The sequence below is a fragment of the Peromyscus maniculatus genome, chromosome 7, assembly GCF_049852395.1.
Source record: "Peromyscus maniculatus bairdii isolate BWxNUB_F1_BW_parent chromosome 7, HU_Pman_BW_mat_3.1, whole genome shotgun sequence".
In the NCBI taxonomy this organism is placed as follows: Eukaryota; Metazoa; Chordata; class Mammalia; order Rodentia; family Cricetidae; genus Peromyscus; species Peromyscus maniculatus.
Window position 1 is genome coordinate 4,802,041 of NC_134858.1, and position 25,460 is coordinate 4,827,500.

At 44.9% G+C, this 25,460-nt stretch overlaps 2 protein-coding genes across 7 annotated transcripts in view; both read left to right on the forward strand.

The window, feature by feature from the left end:
- The first annotated feature begins 683 nt into the window (after positions 1–683).
- On the forward strand, positions 684–15,786 carry Mmp8 (matrix metallopeptidase 8). 4 transcript variants are annotated; one of them, XM_076575615.1, is made up of 12 exons: positions 684–973; positions 1,472–1,533; positions 4,933–4,995; positions 7,031–7,272; positions 7,855–8,003; positions 8,087–8,212; positions 9,792–9,953; positions 12,640–12,757; positions 13,236–13,369; positions 13,872–14,025; positions 14,922–15,025; positions 15,174–15,786. In XM_076575615.1, exons 4-12 carry the CDS (start codon positions 7,097–7,099, stop codon positions 15,281–15,283), a joined length of 1,233 nt encoding a protein of 410 aa, XP_076431730.1. In that variant the 5' UTR covers positions 684–973; positions 1,472–1,533; positions 4,933–4,995; positions 7,031–7,096; the 3' UTR covers positions 15,284–15,786. The 4 variants fall into 4 exon arrangements, with proteins under 4 accessions (XP_076431730.1, XP_076431731.1, XP_006983830.3 ...); XM_076575616.1 differs by lacking the exons at positions 684–973; positions 1,472–1,533 and adding an exon at positions 1,604–1,737 and having other exon boundaries at positions 15,174–15,510; XM_006983768.3 differs by lacking the exons at positions 684–973; positions 1,472–1,533 and having other exon boundaries at positions 4,795–4,995.
- A 2,729-nt stretch (positions 15,787–18,515) lies between these two features.
- Positions 18,516–25,460, forward strand: part of Mmp27 (matrix metallopeptidase 27) — a 13,381-nt gene continuing 6,436 nt past the window's right edge. Inside the window, exons 1-6 of one of the 3 annotated variants that reach the window (XM_006983769.4) lie at positions 18,516–18,706; positions 19,556–19,794; positions 21,781–21,929; positions 22,005–22,136; positions 24,636–24,797; positions 24,975–25,098. In XM_006983769.4, the coding sequence (XP_006983831.1) occupies positions 18,605–18,706; positions 19,556–19,794; positions 21,781–21,929; positions 22,005–22,136; positions 24,636–24,797; positions 24,975–25,098 (908 nt within the window). In that variant the 5' untranslated portion in view covers positions 18,516–18,604. The remainder of the gene's footprint in view (positions 18,707–19,555; positions 19,795–21,780; positions 21,930–22,004; positions 22,137–24,635; positions 24,798–24,974; positions 25,099–25,460) is intronic. The other 2 variants (XM_076575618.1, XM_076575619.1) reach the window with 2 other exon arrangements.

Below are 25,460 nucleotides of genomic sequence, written 5' to 3' on the forward strand. Positions count from 1 at the left end.
CATATGGGCACCCTAAGTGGGAAATGAAAATAAATGGGAAGTACAAAAGTTCTATTCCAGATGAATCTGTGAGAGAAGTCCCCTGACAATAGAAGAGAGAGGAGAATGGAGGTTACACTATGGCTGAGGAGTGGAGGGGCGCAGGGAAAGGCAGTCCTTTGGGCCTGGCTAGTCTGAGCTCTTGTAGCAGTAACACCCGCGTTACCGATACCCGTTCACCATGTCCGAGTGAGGGGCTTCGGATTAAAAATAGAGACAAGAGACAGCGAGTCATTCGCCATGACTGAAATGCCGAATGCCGTTTATTGAAAAAGGGGAAAAACCTTAAATACAGGCTTACAGCACAATGGAGGATCCCCGGAGGGCAGAAGTTCACTAGGGAATGTTCTACATACTTGCATCTAAGTTGTTTACACCAAATGCAGGATACAGGAACAAAGAACCTCCGGTGATCTCTCCGGTGATCATTAGGTGAGAAGGAAACTGGCAGGGAATCTGAATAGGGAGGACATCTGGTCAAGGTCGGCAAGCAAGGCGGCAGCCACTCACAGTGGGGGGCCGGGGCCCACAAGCTCTGACAGCTTATGCCAGTGGGACCTCACTGGCATGAACAATGATAGGATTCTGGAATTCTGGAAGCCAGCAGCCAACCAGTCCTCTGTCAAAGAGAACCTGCGGAGGGCAGTGAGGAAGCTGAGGAGGAGACTATCATAATGAAACCCAGCATTGTGTATCAGCACCTGGGAGACCACCACCTCCCGTTCCCCAGCTTGGACAGCTGTTAGTAAAAAAACAGTTTTTTAGTCAAGAAGTATTTTAACAGTAAAAGCAAGAGATGTGACTGTAGACCCATCCTGGGTGTCACTGTGAACACCAAATGCTGGGGGCGGTTACAGCCAAGAAGCACTGTGAGTGTCAGTGTGTGGGAACCCAGATTTCTGGCCAAATTTCATACTGTGCTTCTGAAGAAATGGTAAGATTTCTGCTGGAGGAGGGTCAGAGTGACTAGATACCCGAGCGGGAGTGTGTGAGAGAAATTTGCACCTGCAAAACCCTTTCACAGAGTTGTTAGAGTCTCCGTTAACAACTTAATGACCACAAAGTCTCACATGAGGTTGGGGAGGGTCACAAAATGGGAATAGGAGTCTTAGATGATTACGTAAAGTAGTTGTGGAGTGTTCCACTAATGAAATTTAACACATAGCAGTAATCTTCAGGAGGGTATTTACGCCAATGCAAGGTGGGCAGGCTACGTTCCAAGACCAGCTGGACATGCTGACGGAAGCATTGTTCTGAAGGTATGAAAGACGCAGAAAGTTTTCACATTAAACTGAGGGCAGAAGGGCAGGGCTGCTCAGATGGTGCATGCCTGTGATGTCCCCACCATGTAAGAGACGTCGTCCGTTTCTCCATGGATGTATCTCATTTAGTTTGTAAAGCAAACTCAAGATGTGTGCTTTTTTCCTAACAGATTGCCCTACAAACCCTGACAAGCCGTGGTTCCCACTGGAAACAGGAAGGATTATCAATAATGTACGTCTGCCCATCACTGTGCTAAGTGACAGCTGCAGAAGACAGAACACAACCTTGAGCAATCTCTACATGGCTGTGTGTCACTGCAGCTGGTGCTGAGAGAAAAACATAACATGTCTGTGTACTTTCTACCTACATCTACAGAAATAGTCTTTTAATTTTATACTAAATTGTGGCCTCTGGGAGAGAACCATTGTTTCCAAGGTTGGCAAAAAAGAACCTTTTCCATTCATAGAAACACACTTGAAGATATGAGAGAGAGAGAGAGAGAGAGAGAGAGAGAGAGAGAGAGAGAGAGAGAGAGAGACAGACACACAGACAGACACACAGACAGACACACAGACAGACAGACGCAGAGAGACATGGAGACAGAGTTTTCATGGTTCCTGGCTCATTTCTGCCTAGGACAGTTTAATTAGAATTTCTCTTCCCCAAGATAGGTCCCAGAAACTCTACTCTTCTTCCACCTTTCATCCTGGAGCTGGCCGTAGAGAAATCCTCTGGTAAGACTTCTCGTTCCTGAGAAGTCCTGCTCCATAATCCATAGGCATGTGCGACACATTGTAGTTATACTTTCTCGTCGGGACCATCAGCCAGCAAATAACAGCACAGAGACTTCTTATTAATTATGAAAGTTTGGCCTGTGGCTTAGGGTATTTCCAACTAGCTCTTATAAGTTAATTAACCCATATTTGTTAATCTATGCTCTGCCACATGGCTTTTTTTTTTTTTTTTTTTTTTTACCTCTCCATCATTCTGTGTGTCCAACTTCTCCCAAGTCTCTCTGGTGTCTCCTTGCTTCCCTTCTGCCAAGAGTTCTCTATCTCTCTCCCCAGAAATTCTGCCTCTTCTCTCCTGCATAACTACTGACCATTCATCTCTGTATTAAACCCACCACAGTGACACATCTTCACACAATGTAAACAAATATTCTGCAACCATATATTGGGGACAAGAGGATTCTAGATAGACAAGGTTTGTTGAGTTTTCCCACACAATCTGTTAGCAATTCTGTCTATGCAACTAAGTCTCTATAGAAAAGGAGATTGGTGGGCCGTAGTGGCACACGCTTTTAATCCCTGCACTTGGGAGGCAGAGGCAGGCAGATCTTTGTGAGTTTCTGGTCTACAGAGTTAGTTCCAAGGCAGGCAGGGCTACACAGAGAAATCCTGCCTCAAAAAATTAAAAAAAGAAAAGAATAAAGGAGAAGATGGGCGCCTGAGTAGGTGTAAGAGAACCGTGTGCCTTTCCTGCTCCTCTCCGTGGGTCCCTGCATCTGTGTCCTTTGTAATATCCCTTGTGACAATCCAATAAAGGAGAGAGAGGAGATGAGAGAAATGGAGAGAAAGAGAGGGAAAGAGGGAGACAGGAGGGCTTAGAAGAGAAGAGACCACGAGCCAGAGGCAGTGACGGGGAGAAGGGAAGGGGAATGATACTCCCTGCGGCCAGTAGGGGTCACCCAAGAGCCAGAAAACAAAGTGCAAGGCCTGGGAAGGCCTGGTCTCTGGATAGAAATGAGGGAGGAGTGGACGGACGGAGGGGGCCGCAGAGGGGAGATGTGGGGGACTGAGAGGAGAGAAGGAGGGGAAACAGAGGTCAGGTTGTAAGTAATAAAATATACATTAAAAAGAAAGCAAAAGAAATAAAAACGCTCCCCTGGGAAACACCTGGGTGCCCTGTGGAGACACTCAGGTAATAAAACCCCGACCTCAGTCCCAGCTCTGGACTTGTGCCATGTGCAGAGGGATAAGGAAAACAAGGGAGTCCTTTCGGAATGGAATAGAAGGCAGTAGGAGAAACACAAGGCAAATGCTTTCTGTGAGCTCAGACTTGCAAATGGAGCCCCTGGTTCTCCTTTGCTATGCTCACCACAGATTACTACTGATCACTTACGTTCTAAACACCTCTGTGACGTATATTTTTAAATCCTTTTTAAAGTTCAGTTCAGGGGCTGAGAAGAAAACACAGTCCGTGAAGTACTTCTTGTCTTGCATAGACTGCCAGGTGGACAGTAGCCACCGTGTCTGGAAGTCTCCACTGACCCTCCCGTCGTTCCATCTCATTCTCTCCCTGTCCCCTCACCCATGAATCTAGGCCAGTGTTCTGCTTGCTGTGAGCCCCTCAGGTACTGGTGATCCAGCCTGGGACTCAAAGGGGGGGGGGTGATGAACTAGAGCCTGGTACAGGATGGGCTGTCTTTCCCACGGTACCCTTGGGATTGAGTCCCCACAAACTGAGCTTATGACTGTCATGTGTTTTCCAACCTCTGCTTCTCCTGCAAAGTGATAATAATATCATGTCGCTCTGAAGGCTGTGTGAGAATAGACAGGGAATTTAGGTGACATGAACACGTCTGAAACATTGTAAACATTCAACAAATGTTAGTCTGTACAATAATATTCTAATCTTTGTCCTTTCTCTGGAGAAACCCTCCTTATAGATATTGATGGCACAGCTATCACCTACAGAAACCAATGTTTATGTTTGTTTATGCATGTGTGCCTTTAAATGTGCATGGTCATGTTTTTGTGTGTGCATGTATGTTCATGCACATGTGTGTGGAGACCAGAGGACAACCTTGAGCACCATTCCTTAAATGCTATCATGTGAGTTTTGCTTGTTTTGTGTCAGGGTCTCTCACAAGCCTGGAACTTACCAAGTAGATTAGACTGGCTGGCTAACAAGCCACGGAAATCCCCCCCCCATGCACACACACACACACACACACACACACACACACACACACACACACGCACACACCACCCATTACACTCATGCACTACTACACCCAACTTTTTACGTGTACGCTGAGGCAAATTCAGGTCCTCATGATTGTGTGGCGAACACTGTACTAACTGAGCCATCCCCAGGAGCTGCTGGTGGTCCCCACACCAAGACTGCTTTGTGACCAGTCACTCTGGGACATACTCACAGGCAGCAGTGGTGGACTAGAGACAGGGCGAACAGGTGTGCAGCTTGTTCCAAAGAGTGTCTGTGAACATTCTTTCAAGGTTTCCTTGATTGGAGTAGTACAGCATCCACATGACACATGGAAAGAAAACGGGAGCCTGGAGCCCGCAGCCACCTCCCTGTCCCCTGGGCTGCTTGCAGCAGCCTCCCATACTCTTCTTCTGCGGAAGGACCACCCCGCTCTTCAGTTCCAAATCACATTCTAACGCTGCAGAACGGTCCAGTCTGCTTAGCTGTGTTGCTTCACTCTGCTGAGGCAGCAGTTGCTCAAGATGTGGCTTTATAAGACAGGGGCAGTGATTGGCAAGGGATGCTGTGAGCTTCAGGACACTTGCCAGAGGGCAGAGGAAGGCAGGAGAGGCTGTCTTGGAAGACAAGGTCATGCTTTGTCTGAAGGAGCTTCTGTTTCTCTTCCTACTCCACACACAGCTTGCCAAGGCCCTTCCGGTACCTCCTGAAGACCTGGAAGAGAAAAATGCAAAAACTGTTGAGGTAAATGAACTCTTAATTACGGGTGATTTGCTGATGGCTACAGAATTCTGAGGTCAGCTTTCCCTTCTTGGTCTAAATGGCCGGAAAGAGATTTTCTGGATGACCTTGCTGAGGCTCAACATCACCTTCTGGGACTTGGAGGACTCCAAGCTGGCAAGGTCAGGCCCTGGAATATCTAGACAAGAAAACAAGCTGGATGCTTTAGTCTGGGGACCACTTCTGTGGGGCTGCCTGCAGCTGAGACCCTTTTGGAGAGAATATTTTTATTTACAAAATGAACTGAAATTCTTACCTAATGTCCTTCTCTTCCAGTAACCCTGTAATCCAGTTGTTCTGTGCTCTATCGGCCAGTGCTAGTCTGGTAGAATACTTGCCAGTGTCCCAACACGGAAAAACAATGGGGGAGGGGGGGAGACGTCCAACTATGACCTGCCTACTGATTCTTGTATGGATATTTCTTTGCAGCCAAAAATACTATCATGTGTAGAAGATAGAACAGAGATGGGAGTGATTTTAAGGAATTAAACTGAGCACATTGTATAGTGAGGTCAGTTGTTTGCTTGCTTGCTTGCTTGTGCATAATTTTCTTAGTTTTGAAATCTCTGGAAAGCATCATTTTTGCTCTTTCTTGGTAATCTTTGTGAGTGGCACAAGTAACCCCTAAGTTTGTGCTCAGAGTGGGTTCATTTTTCTGCAGAAGTTGACCCTCTAAGCACATCACAGCACCCCTGTAACAGAAAGCGTATGTTTTCCGTGTCAGAGACAAAAGACAATGCTAGGATGTGCTCAAGCCTGTCAGATCCCAAAATGTGAGCTCTGCCTCTGTCACCTCCAAAGTACCAAGTGGTCACACACACATGCAGCACGAAGTCTGTACACCAGGTAAGGTGAAGAACCCTTGTCATCGACTGGCATGCTACACCCCCACAAACATTACTTCTGAATAGGAGCTGGCCCCTTACAGAACATTATCTTGGTGAACAAGATGCTGCTGTCACCACAAACATCTTTTGAAATGATCAGGTCTCATTTGAGAGGTATCACAGTGAGCTAGGACCTGAAATGTCACTTGCTTCTTGGTATCTCCATTTCTCTGTGAGAATGACTAAACCCTCTCTCCATTAGTGAAAAAATATTTTTTTAAAAAAAGAAGAATCCTAGTTGATGCAATCAACAGACATAAGAACAAAAAGTCAGCACTAATTTTTTTTATATAAAAATAAGGCAGTCTTGCCGGGCGGTGGTGGCACACGCCTTTAATCCCAGCACTTGGGAGGCAGAGCCAGGCCGATCTCTGGGAGTTTGAGGCCAGCCTGGTCTCCAAAGCGAGTTCCAGGAAAGGCGCAAAGCTACACAGAGAAACCCTGTCTCGAAAAACCAAAAAAAAAAAAAATAGGGCAGTCTGTTTGTGTGTGATTCAAATTCATTGCTCCCCTGTTGCAAGACTTTAATATTATGCTAAAAGGTAGTTATATCCTAACTAGGTGGTGGTGGTCTTGGTAGTGGTACACGCCTTTAATCCCAGCACTTGGGAGGCAGAGGCAGGCAGATCTCTGTGAGCTCGAAGCCAGCCTGGTTTACAGAGAAAGTTCCAGGACAGCCTGAGCTACACTGAAAGAGAAACCCTGTCTCAAAAAATAAAATAAAACAATGAAAAGTAGTTAGATCAATGAATGAGGGAATATTCTACAGGCATTGTTCTTTCAAAGTCAATCTACAAATTTATTTTAATTAAATGTATTTATTTATATGTGAAGGGTATTGCATGCCACAACTTACCAGAGCACAATTTATAAGAGTCAGCTTTCACCTTTTACCATGTGGGTACTGAGGATTGATCTTGGCTTGACAGGCTTGGTAGTAGGCACTTTTACCCACTGAGTCATTAAGGCGGCCCGATTTACAATTTCTGTTATTGTGCCCTGTGTCTGTCAGGTCCTGTTTTGCACTATGTGGTGACTTAGAAAGAATTGCAAAATGTCCGGAGCACTAAAGGCGATTTCACAGCAAAGATTCTTGTGTTTATTTTGATCAGAATTACCTACGAAAATTCTACCACTTACCAAGCACTCAGTTCCGGTCTGCAAGGAGGAACAGCACCATGGTTGCAGAGAAGCTGAGAGAAATGCAGCGCTTCTTCGGCTTGGCAGAGACGGGCAAGGCAGATGCCGCTACTCTGGAGATGATGGGAAAGCCTCGCTGTGGAGTGCCTGACACTGGTGACTTCATGCTAACTCCGGGAAGCCCCAAGTGGACACACACTAACCTGACCTACAGGTGACATTCCTAGAGTCCGAAGACTCATCCACCCAGCTAGTGATGAGTCTGTGAAAGCTCAGACGTTGTTGCAGAGTGTGAGAAACACTGCAGATGAATGGACAAATGCCCCTGCCCTTGCAGAGTGTGAATGAGCGTGGAGAGTGAATGAACTGAGGAGTAAGCATGAGTGTGAGAAAGCAGAGGACCCTGGGTCTTTCAGCTGTAAAGCTTACCACATTGTCTTTCTTCAGCACCTGAAACGCTGTGAAAGCATAAGACGTCTCTCTATAGTCATTCACTTTTAAGGCTTCTTGTTTGCTGGGGATAATCTAGGGCCCTCTTCTGTGTGTCTTGGGAACAACAATAACAGTAGTATTTGTGGATACTATTTGTCAAGCCACCAAGTGCTTCCTGTGGATTGAACTCCCTCAGCCACCCATGAGAGGGTTCCTAACGTATCATATTCACCTCATGAATGGACACTGATGCTCTGTCCAAGTGGGAGCATGTTGAAAACGAGACTTACTCCAAAAGAGAGTGACTATGTAGTTCAAAGGCGTTGCTCATAATAACAAACCATTCTTGTTCCTCATTTTCAAGGATTATAAACTATACCCCACAGCTGTCCAAGACCACAGTGGAAACAGCAATTGAGAAAGCCTTTCGAGTTTGGAGTGTGCCATCACCCCTGACCTTCACTGAGATCTCACAGGGAGAAGCAGACATCAGCATTGCTTTTGTCCCAAGAGGTAGACTCCAAGGATTTTGCTTTCCCTAGCTAACCTGAGACTGACTGCAGGCAAAGGCTTAACCACAAGCTATCTCATTTCAGAGCATGGTGACAATTCTCCATTTGATGGACCCAATGGGATCCTGGCCCATGCCTTTCAGCCAGGTCAGGGTATTGGAGGAGATGCACATTTTGATTCAGAAGAAACATGGACTCAAGATTCCAGAAGTAAGTGGGTCATGGTTAGGTCGATATACAGCTTCTAAATTCACCTTTCCCACCTTAAATCAAGATGTGTGTTCACAAATACACATCCACTCACATTACTATAGCATTTCAAACATGCAAATTAATTATTAACACTTTTGTTACTTAAAGATAAACCAACTTAGAGTTTAAAAAAGTCAAGCCAGGCTGTGTTGGTGCACACCTTTAATCCCAGCACGTGGGAGGCAGAGGCAGGTGGATCTCTGAGTTCAAGGCCAGTTTGGTCTACAAAGCAAGTTCTAGGACAGCCAGAACTACACAGAGAAACCTTGTCTAGAAAAACAAGATAAAAAAATCAGAAGTTAATTATTGACCTTATTTCCCACCCAGTGCCTAAATCCATATGTGCTGCTGTCGTGGGATAAAATGAGCAAACTGGTGAACGAGAGAAGCCCATCTCCCCGCTGTGTAAGGGACTGAAAAGCCCAGGGTTGAAGTTCTTCCTAATGCATCTCCACGTGGTAGAAGGACAGGAGAGGCCAAAATAAATGAAGTGAAGCCCCTTGCCCTTCTCACAGCACATGAACCCAGATAGTTCCCATCAGGGTCACCTCCCAACATTCTTTCAATCTCTATCACATGATTTCTGAAAGAAGCATTCAAATGGCAGCAGGCAAACCACAGCCCAACCACAGCCCAACCCTGCCAGGCCCTGGTTGGACACAGGGCTGCTGAGGGAGGCCACACTCATTTAGTTACACATCTTTGGGAGCGCTCACTCTGATGGTCAAGCTGAGAACTTGAGACAGAGACTACCTAGGTCCCAAGGCATAAAAAGTTTGCTTTAGTGATCTCTCTCTCTCTCTCTCTCTCTCTCTCTCTCTCTCTCTCTCTCTCTCTCTCCTCTTCCATCCCTTGCTCTCCCTTTCCCCTCCGTCTCTAATATTCTGAGTTTAATGTTTAAAAGGCCTGTTCTTTGCATCTTTGGAAACACAGGGTTCATTTGAAGTTAGCCTGTTCAGAGAGCGGCTGCCACATTCCCACTTCTAGTAGCTGCACTTCCATGGCCCCCTTTTCATCACTGTGTGTCTGTGCAACAAGGCATCCTTTCCAGGAGGCTCCTACAAAAAGTGCTGGGCCCTGAGTGAGGGGACAAGGTGAGGGCAGTGTATTTAGATCCTGTGGTCAAGTTGGCCTTGTACATGAGCTATTGTACTAAAAGGCAAGCTCTTTCCCATATCCTCCTTGGAGACTCTACTAATGAGTCCAAGGGCTAGGGGATGCTGAGTACAAGAGAAACAGTATTCTTCTCATCCTGAGATCCACAGCTCGGCCACCATGTCACCTAACCTTCCACAGCCATAAAATGCGAGAGTTGGAATAAAGACAGATTTTGTCAGCTCTGTGACTTGATAAAAAGCTTATGGCGCCTACCTTGATATCTCCTAATTGCTGTTCTTTAGGTACGTAAAGGACAAAAAAAAAAAAAAGATAAAGTTTCTTTCTTGGGCAATTTTGGCCTCGGGGGCATATTCTCTGAGATTATATGTTCACCACCCATGGAGCTGATAGAGCATTACCATATTTTCTTGCATTTCAGATTACAACCTGTTTCTCGTGGCTGCTCATGAATTTGGCCATTCCTTAGGACTCTCTCACTCCAGTGATCCTGGTGCCTTAATGTACCCAAACTATGCTTACAGTGACCCCAGCACCTACTCACTGCCTCAAGATGATATCAATGGCATTCAGACACTCTACGGTAAGATCACTGTGAACAACATGGTGGAAAACAGTAGCTCTTGGGAACTGGTCTCAACAGGTCAAGCATCCAAGTGTCTCTCCTTTGGAGTCTCTGGATTCTATCCACAAGGGAAACTCAAATTGATCTCTGAAAGTTACCAGTAGCGTAGTGTTCTCAAAAGATTCCTGTGGGGCTGAGCCTCTGATGTGATTTCTCTGCATCTTGGTTTTTAGTTATTAGATGTCTGTTGCTGCCTTAAAGGGAAGAGTGGGGGACAGTCTGCTGGTCCATATCTGTAGCACTCAGGAGCCTGAGGCAGGAGAACCAGGAATTTGAAGCTAGCTTGAACTACATAGTGAGATGTGGTCTCAAGAAAGGAAGCGGGAAAAGGAAGAAGGGGGGAGGAAGGAGGGAGGGAGGAAGGGAGGGGAGGAATGAAGGAGAAAGGGAGGGAGGCAGATAAAGGAAGGGAAGGGAGAGTGGGAGGGAAGACTTGGAGAAATGTATAGAAGTACTTCCTCATAATTATCTCTAAATGGCAGGGACATTTTCTTCCTCCATTTTTATGCTTTCTAGTTTTATATATTCTGAAAAGACATGATTACCCCTTTTCATACAGCAACTCTCCTCCCAGAATCCACTGTTAAAGAAACCCTCCCACAAGGACTCCAATGTACAGTACGGCTCGTCAAGGAAGGGAATGGCTCAGTTGCCTTTAGCCTACTGGCTATGGGTGAAATAGGACCTCTGTTGGTCTTTTCTGTGTTGAACACACAGATTGCAAGCCCAGTGCCACTTTGAGATCTTTGGCAGCAGTTAACTCTGCAGCTCACACACAATTGAGCCTGTATGATAATAAGTATTCAGAGACGAGTAATTCCTGGGGGGCACTCACCAACCTAAGACAGAGCACCTGTGTGGCCTGGGCAGGCGTCTCCATGAAGGGTAAAGTGACCTGCTGACATCCCACACAACCCAAGTCAGAAGCTCATTTTTTAATAAAAGGGGGACCTGTAGGTCCCTGGCCCCCGTTTTGGGTAACTGTTGCCTTGTTTGCAGACCTTGACCTTGATGTCCTCCCTATGCTAATTCCCTGCCAGGTTCCACCCTCCTGAATGCTTAAGGGAAGTTCCTTGTCTGCATATCTTGAATAATGGGTGTTAACAGCTTAGATGCAAGATTGTAAAACATCAGTAGCGAATTTCTGCCCTCTGGGGTTCTCCCATTGTGCTGTAAGCCTGTATTTAAGACCTCCTCCCTCCTTCAATAAATAACATTCAGCATTTTAATATATATATTTGAATGAATACTGTGAATGTAATCTATGAATACCACAAATGTGATTAATATCATGAGTGTAATTAATGAATATCATGAGTGTAATTTAAAAAATAAAAATTAAAAAAAAGAAAAGAAAAGAAACCCTCCCATAGATCCCTAAGCAGACATGTGTAAGGCCTGTCAAGAATGTTCAGTGAAGTATGATTTGTGGTAGGGGACCAGAGGGAGATCCATACCCTCCCTCTTGCCCTCCTGCTCCCTGAAAGTGTGAAAGACAGTGGGAAGGGGAGGAATTGCTCTCTCCTCTTTGGGTGGGGTTGCCCTATAAATCAAGAGTATGGGCATCATATCAGGAAATTTTCTCATTATGGCAGAATTTCTAAGAATGAGAAAGTTCACTCAAACCCCAACTCCACCCCACAAGCCAACAGTCCCACTTCCTATGCTTGCCAATGTTTTAAATTCTCTTGGCACCCTGGTATTTCTTAATGAAAAGTACAGTCCTTAACTCCACAATGAGAAAACTCAGTAAGATGTAAATTATCGTGTATTTATTTAATATTTTGAGACATTGTCTCACTCACTCTGTGTCCGGACTAGTCTCAAACCTGTTACAATCCTCCTGCCTCAGTATCCACAGTGTTGGAATTACAAAGCCTGTGTTACTTACTGTTTTAGTTAGGGTTTCTATTGCTGTGAAGAGACACCATGACCATGGTGACTCTTATCAAGGAAAAATATTTAATTGTGGTAGCTCGCTTATAGTTCAGAGGTTCAGTCCATTATCATCATGGTGCAGCATGGTAGCGTGCAGGCAGACATGGTGCTGGGGAAGTAACCAGGTGTCCTACACCTTAACTTACCGGCAACAGGAAGTTTACTGTCTCACTGGGCATGGCTTGAACATATATGAGACCTAAGAGCCTGTGACTACAGTGACACACTTCCTCCAACAAGAACACACCTCCTAACAGTGCCACTCTCTTTGGGGGCCATTTTCTTTCAAACCACCCCAGCTACCATGTCCAGCCAAGATGCAAATTTTTATAAAAAACAAACTAAGCTAGATTTATGCTATAGAGAAAGACTAATATGAGACCTATCCTGTGTTTGGGTTCTTGTGGGGACCAAGGAAGTGGATTCTCAGTGTCAAAAGGCAGGAAGAGGAAGCAGGAGGGAGGAAGGTGGGTCAGAATCAGAAAGGAAGCATAGAACGCCAACGACTTGTCCGCTTAAGTAGGAGCCATGTTACTCTAGAGAACAGACCAAGCCTTTAAAAAGGTCACATGTAGAGAGTCTGCTGTGTCTTGTGGAATTGGCTGGTCGCTTTTTTCTCATGAAAAGACATTTTACCTTCCTAAGTATTGGACACACACACAAAAGCAGCGCTGACTCACACTTATTAAATGTCTTTATTTCCCAGGACCTTCAAACAGCCCTATCCAACCTACTGGGCCCAGCACCCCCACAGCCTGTGACCCCCACCTGAGATTTGACGCTGTCACCACACTCCGTGGGGAGATTTACTTCTTTAAAGACAAGTATAAAATTGAGCTGTTCCTTCTTGTATATGTCTCTCTCTCAGACCTTAAAGCTAACTTGTCACTTGGCTTTCCTTTTGACCCATCACATAGGCATATCCATGAAATCCTTAGTGTCCTCTGGGTGTCAGAAGCATCCAGAGGGTGGGGACTAGAACACCAACCATCCACAAGCGTTTCTGACGTGGTTGGGCTCTTTCAGCACTGGACCTATTAAACGCTGAGAGCCCTACCCATGTTAGGCTTGTCAGGGAAGGAAGAGGGTATGATGCCAACTGGGGTCAAATAAGATCCCCCCTGTGACCTCCAGAATCTGTCAAGGGCTCACCAGATGAACATCACTGCATAAATCATGCATATGTTATACATGTATACACTGCGGAAACCAGGAAAGGGTCATTTGTAGCCAAGCATCTCAGAAAGTAACACTCTCTCCCTCCCCCTCCTTTCCCCATCCCATGTCCTTATATTCCTTTAGGTACTTCTGGAGGCGGCATCCTCAGCTGAGAGAAGTTGACCTCAATTTCATCTCTCTTTTCTGGCCATTCCTGCCCAATGGCCTTCAGGCTGCTTATGAGGATTTTGATAAAGACCTAGTTTTCCTATTTAAAGGTAATGTTCTCCTTCTTGTCTTCCTGAAGGGTAAGGCAGGACTTCTCTTTGCCCCGCACTTTCAGAAAGCACAAACCAGGAAGACTCCTGTCAGGAGTCCAGGCTTAGGCCCCACCGTGGTCACAAATGGCTGAGTGAATTTGCACAGGCTGGACCCTCAATAGGTCTTAGTACTGTCCTCAACAAACACAACTCACGTGACCATTTTCAGTATTTCTCTGCCCTCATGCTAGACATTATTTTCTAAGACAACTCCAGGCTGTGATTTAGTCTCTATACATAAGTCACACCAGGCAAAACATCTGGTTTGGGGGCCTTGAACGACAGGTTGAAATGTTTGATGTTTTACAGAGAGGAACCGTTAGAGCCGCCATTGCGCTCTCGCTGTTCAGACTGTCTGTTCCATTTTCATTACTGTGGGGATCGCAAAGTCATTATCACAAAGATACTATACTGTAGAAAGAAAGAGCTTTGTTAAAGGTGTTTCCTGAATTGTCGGCAGGCAGGCAGTACTGGGCTCTAAGTGGCTACGACATTCAGCAAGGTTACCCCAGGGACATAGCCAACTACGGATTTCCAAGCAGCGTCCGAGCCATTGATGCCGCTGTCTCCTACAGAGGGAAGACGTATTTCTTCATAAACAACCAATGCTGGAGGTGAGATGATGGAGTTTTTCCATTAAGGTTGACACCTGTGTTTCTCTGCCCTGTGTGCAAACCATCAACATGGACATCTGGAGATGTGTTAATCTACATGGTCTTGGACAGACTTAGTGAGGACGTGGTCTTAACATGAACTTTTCATTTTTATCACATTAAGATGCCTACACAAATGTACTGAGGATTCTGTATCATGAAAAGTTCACACCCTCGTAAAGCTGTAGGGTGGGATATACAGAAAGAAGAGGGTTGATTCTTACTGTGAGTTGAGTTCTGATGTTCTCAAATGAATGTTTTCCACCTCACTGGCAGAATTTGGTGCACAAGAGGAAGATATTAAAACAAGAAAACAGAAGAAGGATTCTCTGTAGGAAGGAAGTGGATGGGGGAGGGGCTAAAGGGAGGGCAATGGAGATGTGACTAGGAATGAACAGTGGTGTATATGTGTGAAAGGGTCACTAAGAAAAATATTAATAAAAAGAATGCATGTATTTACATTATATACACATGCACACACATACACAAGATTATTCTTAATTTACCAAGCAAGTAAAATATCTAGAAAATGTAACCTCTAGTTTTGGGAAATAACCTGAATCAGCAATTAGAATGCTGCTTTAGAATCAGTGGTTCCCACGTGTTTTAAAACAAAACACCGTTATGTAGAGAAGTTAAGCATTCTTAACCTCAGTGAGTGTGAGTGGGGCAGTGAGGACTTAGTGTGAAAATGTGTAAGAGTGAGCGGGGCCCAGTGAATACTTAGTGTGAAAATGTGTAAGAGTGAGCGGGGCAGTGAGGACTTAGTGTCGAAATGTACAGAGAATGCTTTATAACACACACAAATTAAAAGAATGTGTACTGCCTTTTAATCGGTGACGCTTTGCTCTCGTTAGATATGACAATAACAGAGGAACTATGGACCCAGGCTACCCCAGAAGCATATCAAGGGCTTTCCCAGGAATAAACTGCAGAGTTGATGCAGTTTTCCTACAGGACTGTAAGTAGGAAAAAGAAAGTTAACGAAATGGTTTAAGTTTGTAAAATAACACAGTTGTGCTTGTATATTCTGCTTGGTCTCTTTGGCGGGACACTCGCTTGCATGTCTGAGATCTCTAGGCTCACTTGGGTTTGTCCCTTTCTTACAGCCTTCCTCCTCTTCTTCAGTGGACCACAGTATTTTGCATTTAATCTTGTCACTCACAGCGTCACTAGAGCTGCAAGAAGCAATTTATGGCTTAACTGTCCATACAGTTGAGACAAAGTCAAATGTCCTTGCATTGGATCTACGGATACAAAAGGGCAGCTCAGCCTGCGTATTCATCCTGTGTCCTGCTCACTTCCCTCAACTGCGACCGACGCTGCAGCCGTCCTGAAAGAATAGGAGTTTGTAATCTCCCGTTCTCCACAGAGGCGGATTCCTTCTGCACATCCCAGGCCTGGCTAGTTAACACACAACAAAGAGACAGCAAACCACTCATCAGCTTAATCCACACTCTTTCATTATCTGCCCTTCTGCCTCCTAAACCTTGTGCTTTACTACTTGGATATCTGACTCCCAGTATCCCTAAAGCTCTTCAAAAGTAGAATCTACTAATGGATTTTGATTTACACATAGGATTATAAACAGCATAGAGATTACCCCTGGTCTTTACAGAAAACATGCTGTTATTTCCTTCTCTGAGAGAATATGTTTTGTGGTTTGAATCATGCCCTTCATCATGCTAAGAAAGAAAAAAATACATTGAAATCTTAACCCCAGATGCTTATCTGGAACTGGAGTCTTTGCAGGTAGAATTAATTGTGTGTAAGGGACAAGATGGCTTTACAGAGGATTAGGGTGAGCCCTAAACTCATGTGTGTCCTTATAGAAAGGGGGCAGGGATGCACATATAATGCAGAGGTAAAGCATTTACCTAACATGTTTGATTCTGAGGGGGTTGGGGCAGAATCACCAGAGGCAAAGTCAAACATTGGAAGAGACCAAGCAAAGAGAACCAGAGACTGGAGGATGCATCTGTAAGGCTGCTTGCCAATACTTCCCCAGCCAGTGGCAGGTAGGAAGAGGCCTGGAAAGGACCATTCTCTTCAGCAAGCAGATCTTGGTACCAAGACACTTGCTGACTTGAGGTTTCTGGCTTTTGTGAAAAAATAAACTTGTTTTTCTACTCTGCAGAATATGTGTTCCTTTGTTTGAGAAGCCCTAGAAAGCCAACACAGTGCATCAGCACTTAGAACCACTGAGGCATGTTGCTGAGTAGTGGAGTTCTTAACTAGCACACATGAGGTCCTAGGTTCAATTCCTGGTAGCAGGATTAAAAACAAAACAATACATAGGAATAACAAAGACAAAAAAGCCACCATCAAGTTCAGGTGGTTGACATCTATCTGTGCTTAAGAAAAGAAACCAACACAGAAGGTCCAGTCACACCGTGCTGAGGACTCTGAGGTAGCTTCCCAGTGCAGCCACAGGAGGAGAGGCCCACTTCCTCTCCCCCTTCTCCCTGCTCCCTCTTTTGAGAAGCCAAACAAGTAAGTGCAGAAAACACATATGCTACCTCCTCCACTGTCAATCACAGTCAATGTCAGGTTCCTATTTCTAAAACATCTCGATATGACAGTTTTTAAAGGTATAAAAGCAAGAGGTACATTTTTGCCTGACATCTGCTACTTCTGTGAGTTGGTCTTGACAGATTGCTGACCCAAACATCATTTTTACATTTTGAGATGAGAACTCATTTCCTTCTGTTTTGTTAGCCATATCTCAGAGTCATAGGCATTTTCTAGCTGTCACATCTGTGTGAGCACAAGAGATGAAAGAAGCTGAGCTTAGACTTTACATTATGAGATCCCTCTGCATTTATTTTGGGTTTATTTAAAAGCAACCCCTAAGTGAAGACCTTGGTGCAATTATTCCAGGAGTAAGAGGAGACAGCCTGTGCAATGGAGTGTAAAAGGAGGAGATGCCAGTACAGTACATCACAGGTCACCAAGATTTCTGCTGTGAGCGTCTGGCCCTTGCTTTCACCAGGACCTGCTGAGAATTCCGCAGAATACTGGAGGCAGGAGAATTCTTTGCCATTTCCATCTCCAATTTGGAGAGGATTATTTCAGGGAGTGTTTAATTCCTACACTTCTAAGCTGTATTTCAAACTGATCTGGCAACTCCATGTCATCCCAAGGGCAGAAAGACTTAGTTTGTCACAAGAGGGTGAGCTGCACAATCAGAGGTGTGCTTGGGGAGGCGATGCAGGGAGAGCATCAAAGATGCCTTGCAGGTTGCTACAGGGAGACAGCAATGGCCAGAAACTGGAGAGTCTGTTCTGGAGAAACGCAGCAGTCTGGGAAAAGCAGATCTACAGGTGCCGCCTGGAAGCCCGGGAGTGGCTGCCCGACGTTCTCCGCTTCCTTTACAGCCCAGTTTCCGTGTTCCCATTGCACACACCCTAGACTGTACAGCCTTCCCTGCAGATAGGTGTGGCGTGTCCCAAACTCCCACCCAAAATGTGCAGGCTAAACACTGTGTGGCGTTTCTCAAAGGATGTTAAGAATTGCCTTTCTTCCATCCTCCTGTGCTACCTGCAGGCACAGTGGCTCGATCTTGAGAAACCTGGACCCTGGTGGCATGGAGTCATCCTAGAAGCCACAGACTATCAAACCTAGTCTGTTCTTACACTAGGAAAACATACATTTTAGTATTATTAACCATCTGCTACTATGAATTTTTCTGTTGTATTCAACTAAATCTGACTGACTAATACATGGAAGGCCTGAGACACTGCCACTTCCTGCAAGGAAGGTTCCAGAGTCCCCAGGCTACCCTCAGATATAAGAGCTTCCAGGGACCTTTCTTTCCCCAGAGTCCAAACAGATTGCACATCACAGAGTCACCAAACATTTGAAGAAAGTTTGCAATGTGAAAGACAGAGACCAAACAAGAAAGTCTGAGAAATCAGAGACAATTCTCATTTAAAAAAAAAAAAAGTGAAAATAAAGAATGTTTAACATCATCAACATAAAAAAGACATATTACAAAAAATTCAATTACAAAATTATAATACATAATAATAAACAAACAGTTACTTAGATTACTAAATAGTGCTCCTTACAATTACAGACTTAGAGCCAGGGAGATGCTCAGTGGGTAGAGTATTTGCTGTACAAGCAGAAGAGCTGAGCTAGGATCCCCAGAACTCAGAGAGAAGCCAGGCATCATAGCACGATGCTGTATTTTACTTAAACTAACTCCTGACTCAATTGTCTTTTCACATCACATACCAAAATATGCTAGCATTTCCTAGCAGAAAATAATTTCAAAAGTCATGTCAATTTTGAGAAGAGAAAGCTAACTTGAGGCCTTATTATGTAATATACTCAATTCAAAAGTGAGCAATATATTGGATAAACAAACAGACTTTGATTGCAAAATTCCAGTCTGTCTAGGGCGGGGGGAGTCATGGGACACTTCGGGCAAGTGTCCTTTGCTGTTATTAATTAAAGGGACACTTGGTGCCACGTCTCACTGTGAACTTTCTAAACCCCATGCACACAGGAGGGAGCTTCAGCTGAAGAGGCCGGAATGAAGTGCCTTCTGCAGCTGCTGTTTAATTTCGTAACACTTTCTTCTGCATTTCCACCAGACCGGAAGGACAGGAATGGGGGGAACGATCTGCTGGCCCAGGTAGGCTCTCCACGCGTACTATTAACAACTGGCAATGAAGTGTGTGTTGTACAGCTTCTCCCGGGACCTTCCAATATAGCAAATTTCTGCAGAGTCCAGAGGTTCTCAGAAGAATGAGGTCCCATTCATGTGTCTAACTCTAAAGACATGAACTGGGTACGAGGTGAAGGGAAGGGGCAGTGGAGAGGAGACTGGATTTCCTAACCCTTTACACAGTGGTCACTAAGGGGCCACCATGAGAGAAGAATGAAACAGCTAACAAGGATGGACAAGGATAGAAATCTGTATAACTACCTTTCAAGACAACCACCCACAGAAATCTACAATCTAGAACTCCTTAGGCACATATACTTTATGTGTCTGAGTATGTATATATACACAGAGAGATATACAAATGTAGACATGCATGCATAGATGTGTATATATGCATGTTTATAGATATGAAAAGTATGCAGCTTTAGCCATTCCTTCTGAAAGCCAGTTAATTTATCATATTTTGGTTAAATCATGTAAGTGTGGAAAATAGGTGATCACCCCTGGTATCTCCTGAAGTTTGCAAGATAAAAAGAACAGCAAGGACGCATCAGGTGTGCCCGCGTCATCGTTGAGGATGCGTGCTGCATGGACCGTGTGGTTTGGCTAACTCTAGTCCCTCGTAAATCACTGATTCCTGGAGCTGGAAGACAACAGTGACTCCTCCTTTCCCTTCGCCTCCTGCCCTTCTCTTCCCCTTGCTGTTTATTTCCTCTTTATCCTTCCCGCTGCCAAAGGCGATCTCAGGCCACTTTGTTTCACTTGAGGAAAATGTTTGCCTCCTGCAGCCTCTGTTCCCTCTCTGTCTTTTGTCAGGCGTACCTCAACCAGTTCTACTCGCTTGAAATAGAAGGGAGTCATCTTGTCCAAAGCAAGAACAGGAGTCTCCTGGACAGCAAACTTCGGGAAATGCAGGCGTTTTTTGGGTTGACAGTGACCGGAAAGCTGGACTCAGACACCCTTGAGATCATGAAGGTGCCCAGGTGTGGGGTGCCCGATGTGGGGCAGTATGGCTACACCCTCCCGGGGTGGAGAAAACACAACCTCACATACAGGTAATGTTCCACCAACTTTCATGAACTAACCCAGACAATTAATCTCCAAGAAGCAACCATAATACGGCTTATCTGACCCTCCCAAGCACACTGCACTTGATGGGTTCCACGGATCCTGTCTCCACTTTAGACCTATGCTGTGGCAGTGTGGCTGCTGCAGCCATAACCACAGAGGAACTAAATCCGAGGGCTGCTGCCTGTAGCCAGTGGTGCAGAGGACACCGGCTTGGGCAGATAGGTTCTAATGCCTACCTGTCCTCCCCAGTGTGAGCTCAAGACAGGAAGCACTGCCGTCTGCTCCAGTGAGATGGAGGGCGTGATGAGGTGTACAGGAAGATGGGAGGCTGCGTGTGTGTATACACTGCGTGCGCATGTGTGTGTGGTGTGTGGTGTGTGTGTGTGTGTGTGTGTGTGTGTGTGTGTGTGTGTGTGACATCTCAAATCTTGGGTGGGTCCCATTATAAAGAGTCATTTGCCCTCAGCTATCTAAGGATAAGGGGCTACAAGAGATGGAATGAAAAAAGAAGAAGAAAGAAAGAAAGCCAGCTAAGGGCTAGAGCAATGACCAACAGTTATTGTGAGAAATCCACAGAGTCTGCTTCAGTGTTAAAGGAGCGTATGAGGGAACAGCACGACAGTGTGGGAGCTTTCTCGTGGGGTCCTGGAAGTCCGAGGTACAGTCCCACTGTTCTTCCCCCTGAGTCCGTCTCGGCATCCAAGCCCACAAGGGAGAGAAGGTGGGCATAAGTGTGTCTCAGGTCCTAAGCATAGTCCCAAGCCAGGCCCTGGGGCAAGCACTTCAAGGTCATAGGTAGGTAGCACAATTACCTGCTACATCTCTAGGGGCAATGCTTCCAGGTCATAGGTAGAACAGCTATCTACTACAATCAGTTAAGAGCCTTTACGCTCTAGCTGAGGATCCAGGTTTGATTCCCAGTATCCACGTGACAGCTCACAACTGTATGTGACTCCAGTTCAAAAGGATCCGATGCCCTCTTCTGATTTCTGCGGGCCTTTGCACACATGCAGCACAAATACTTTGTGCATGTACACACGCGCGCGCATACACACACACCTCACATACATAGGAAGAAAGAAAGAAAGAAAGAAAGAAAGAAAGAAAGAAAGAAAGAAAGAAAGAAAGAAAGAAAGAAAGAAAGAAAGAAAAAAGAAAGGAAGGAAGGAAGGAAGGAAGGAAGGAAGGAAGGAAGGAAGGAAGGAAGGAAGGAAGGAAGAATAGAGGATGAAGAAGAAGAAAGCTAGCCAAACATGAGCTCGGGAGTGAGACAAGCACTGCTCTTCATGGTGCTTTGGGTTTCTGTCTGAGTCCCTCAGTAATGAACTGTGACCTGGAAGTGTAAGCCAAACAAACCCTTTCCTCCTGTAAGCTGTATTTGGTCAAAGTGTTTTATTATATAGCAAGAGAAACTCTGAGTTAAGTTATGTGAAACTACTTCATTTAAATAAAGGGACAGCAAATGTTAGTAACAAAACAATGATGTAAGTTACTACGCCCTGTGACTAGTAAGCTGCAAGTGATAGATGATAGATAGATGATAGATAGATAGATAGATAGATAGATAGATAGATAGATAGATAGATGATAGATAGATGATTGATACATAGATAGATGATAGATAGATAGATAGATAGATAGATAGATAGATAGATAGATAGATAGATGATAGATAGATGATTGATACATAGATAGATGATAGATAGATAGATAGATAGATAGATAGATAGATAGATAGATAGATAGATAGATAGATAGATGATAGATATTGATACATAGATAGATGATAGATAGATAGATAGATAGATAGATAGATAGATAGATAGATAGATAGATAGATAGATAGATGATAGATAGATAGATAGATAGATAGATATGACAGATAGATCTCTTGCTTTGTAGATATATAGATGATAGATCACTTGAGATTATACATATCTGCAGTTGCTGTAATTTTGCCTATTTTTCAGAATAATGAACTACACTCCCGATATGACACGAGCTGATGTGGATGAGGCTATTCAGAAAGCTCTAGATGTTTGGAGCAAGGTCACTCCACTGATGTTCACCAAGATTTCCAAGGGGGTTGCCGACATCATGATAGCCTTTAGGACTGGAGGTAAGGCTTGCGATGGAGGGGGGCAATGCTGAAGATCTCAGGAAGCTGACCTTTCTCCCCATTAACTTATCTCAGTCCATGGCTGGTGTCCTCGTTATTTTGATGGTCCCTTGGGAGTCCTTGGCCATGCCTTTCCTCCTGGTCTGGGTCTAGGTGGTGACACTCACTTTGACGAAGATGAAAACTGGACAGCCAAGGATGGGGACGGTGAGTTGAATTTTCATTATGAGAAAATTGCATTGATCTAAAGAATCTCTGTACAGTTAGCTGCCTCTTGAATCCAAATCTAACATCTCTCATAATTTCCTATATTCTCAGATCACATCAGTAAAGTGGTTAACAACCATTAAGAGTAGTTGTGCTCAGGTAGTCTTGTCCAAACAGAGCTCTCACAGAGTTACTAGACCTGGTGTGAGAACAGCATACGCCGATTGCCCATGCACTCGTTAACATAACACGCCGCTTACCCATGCACTTGCTAACATAACACTGTGGATGTCCACAGTGCCTGCCACTCCACTGGGTACACAAAGCTATGCAAGGTGTGTTATACGGACCCCAGAGGTGTGTTAAAAAGTTTCAGCCTTGCAGCTATTCCTGCCTCTTTGTGATGTATAAAGCTTTAACCACCCCCCCCCCCACTAACCACCAGGCTGCACACTGAACCAATGGCTGTAGTCACCTGTAGCTTGAAGATGGCAATGAAAGTTAAGAGGCTGGTGCTTTCTGCCGGAGGTTAAAGGACACTTTGTGGGTATATGGCCCACAAAGAATCAAGTTGAAAGTGTAGTCCTTCTCTACTAACCTCCTCCCCCATCTGGAAAAGGATTAAACCCTAGTTCTTACATTTGATCTGTTCCTTTAAGGCAAGTAAGCTGATTTTATTTCTTTGATGGGCCTCACTAGCGCCAGACATTTCTTGTTTTATGTGTAGGAGTGTTTTGCTTACACATATGCTGATGTACCACATGCGTGCATGATTCTTTCAAAGGACATCAGATCACCTGGAACAGGAGTTTGTGGGTCCTAGGAATTGAACCCAGGTCCTCTGGAAGAGCAACCAGTGCTCTTAACTGCCAACCAATCTCTCCAGGCACAGCGTACTGTCATTTTTTTTTTTTAAACAAAACACCCAAACTTCAATGTGGCAATACTGTGTTTATTAAGCAAAGGAGCAGGCTCTGTAGCACTTCCGGCTGTCACCATCCTTTTATCCCTATCAGTGACTCAACAATTTAGGGTCTGGGCTCTGGCCTCCAAGGTCCCAGGGAAGTAAGAGACATGGCCTTCCTGATGGGCAGCACACATGCCTGCAGATCATCCCTGACACTGTGAGTCCAAACTCTCTGCTTGTGTCGGTTTTATTTTCTATAAACAAAGCCTGAGCGCTCTCTCCACTGGACACATGAAGCTAGTTCCTCCCAGTGCTGCCGAGACGGGTCGGGAGGGCAGCACGAGCTGAGCTTCAGGCAACAGGAGAAGTACAGGGTGAGTTATGACCACTGCCACATGAGTTAGCATCACAGACAAGGGGACGGAGGGGGAACATGGGACTCAACACTGAGAGCTGGAGTGAACGTGTCTGCTATGTATCTTCTACAAGGAACAACCACTGTTTCTTTGGTTTTCATCTTTGTCCGAGGCCAGCACACATGTGCTCCATCAGTTATAAGAAATGGCCTAAGCATTTGACGAACTCAGGATTGGCAAGCTTTCTCCAGGAGGCTTCACTAGCCAGAGGAAGAGGTGGAAGACTTCACCATCTGACTATCCTTAACCAATAATTAGTGTTAATTGCTATGTTGCACACTGCTTCAAGCCCTCTGCCGAAGAGGACGTGTGGGGTGAACTATTAAAAAGGCCAGAGTTGTGGTCCAAGTTTAGAAAGGCTGGCTTTTCCAAGAAAGAGGACGAATATAACCGTCAGCTGAGCTCTGCATGGGCGGCGGCTCGGACGGAGTTGTCATCTGGCGGTTGTACTGCACTCTTTCGGAGCAGGAAAGAGTGGAGTGGGCATGCGTTAACGGAGCAGAAGAAGTGAACACGCAGGGCTGAGGATGCGGCTCTGATGGAAGAGTTTTTCCTAGGTGTGCAGAAGACTCTGAGTTCAACCCGCAGGACTGAATAAACTAGGTGTGGTAGTTCATGTCTGTAATCCTGCCACCTAGGAGGTACAGGCTCGAGGGTCAGGAGTTGAAGATCATCCTCAGCTATACAGTGAGTTCAAGGCCAGCATGACTCCATCATGAGACTCCATCTCAAAAAAAAAGAACTTAGTAGAGATGAGAAATGAAAGAGATGAAAGAGAGACTGGGAAGGAAGGCCAGAGGGCTGTGCAAAGGTGTCTGTGGTTGGGAAAAGGCAGGGGCTAGATTGTTGAGGGCTTTCTCGGTCAGTTGGTGGAGGACCACAGAGCATAAGGATGGTCATATAAAGTCAAAGCTAGCTGCTCCATTTCTTAAAATAATACTATCCACCTCTTCTTTTGTTTTGTTTCTGAGACAGGGTCTCACCATGTAAACCTAGCTGGCCTTGAACTCAAAGAGATCTGCCTGCCTCTGCCTCCTGCATCAGGAAATAAAAGTGTATACTACACTGCCTGCTAAGTAATGCTATCCATTTCTGAGTAAGTAGTCTCAAGCCATCTGCCTACTGAGTTAAATTTCTTCATGAACTCACACAGACATGTTCTCTGTTTTTGTCAAGGGTTCAACTTGTTTCTCGTGGCTGCTCATGAATTTGGCCACTCCCTGGGGCTCTCTCACTCCAATGATCAAACAGCTTTGATGTTCCCCAATTACGTCTCCCTGGATCCTAGCAAATACCCACTTTCTCAGGATGATATTGACGGAATCCAGTCTATCTATGGTGAGCAGAATTGTGCAACTGAATGTATGGTAACTAAACAGAAAGCTTTTCGGAGAGGAAATTGAGATGCTTCCTGAAATATTATCATGAAGTAAATACCTGCTTAGGTAAGATCCTGGTGTGGACACAGTTCCTGTGCCTTCTGAACCCACCATAGTCTTTCTTTTATCCCTGAAGGAAGTCCACCCAGGGCACCCACCAAGCCGAAGGGAGCCCCTGAGCCCCATGCCTGTACAGACCCTGGCCTGGCTATGGATGCTATCACTACCTTCCGCGGGGAAGTCATGTTCTTTAAAGGCAGGTAAACCTACTCCCCTGATACCTCACCTTCCTATGAAGACTTTTCAAAGGAACTGAGGGTAAACCACAAGTTCTGGTCACTGTAAGAACATGTGTGCTTCACATATTTTTACAATGCACGTACCATTTAAATGTGTTATTATATGCATACATCACATACTTGTTTGGTAAATTAATCTAAAATATTTTAAGCAAATTAACTTACTAAAGATTATAATATAAAGTCTATGTTCAATGACTTCTTGGCCAAAATGAACATTAACCTAAAGAGTGTCTCAAAGACAATGTACAGCTGATTTCAAGAGCCTGTTGTTAAACTTTGGGGAACTTTGCACATCAGTTCACATCTGCTTGAAACTGGCT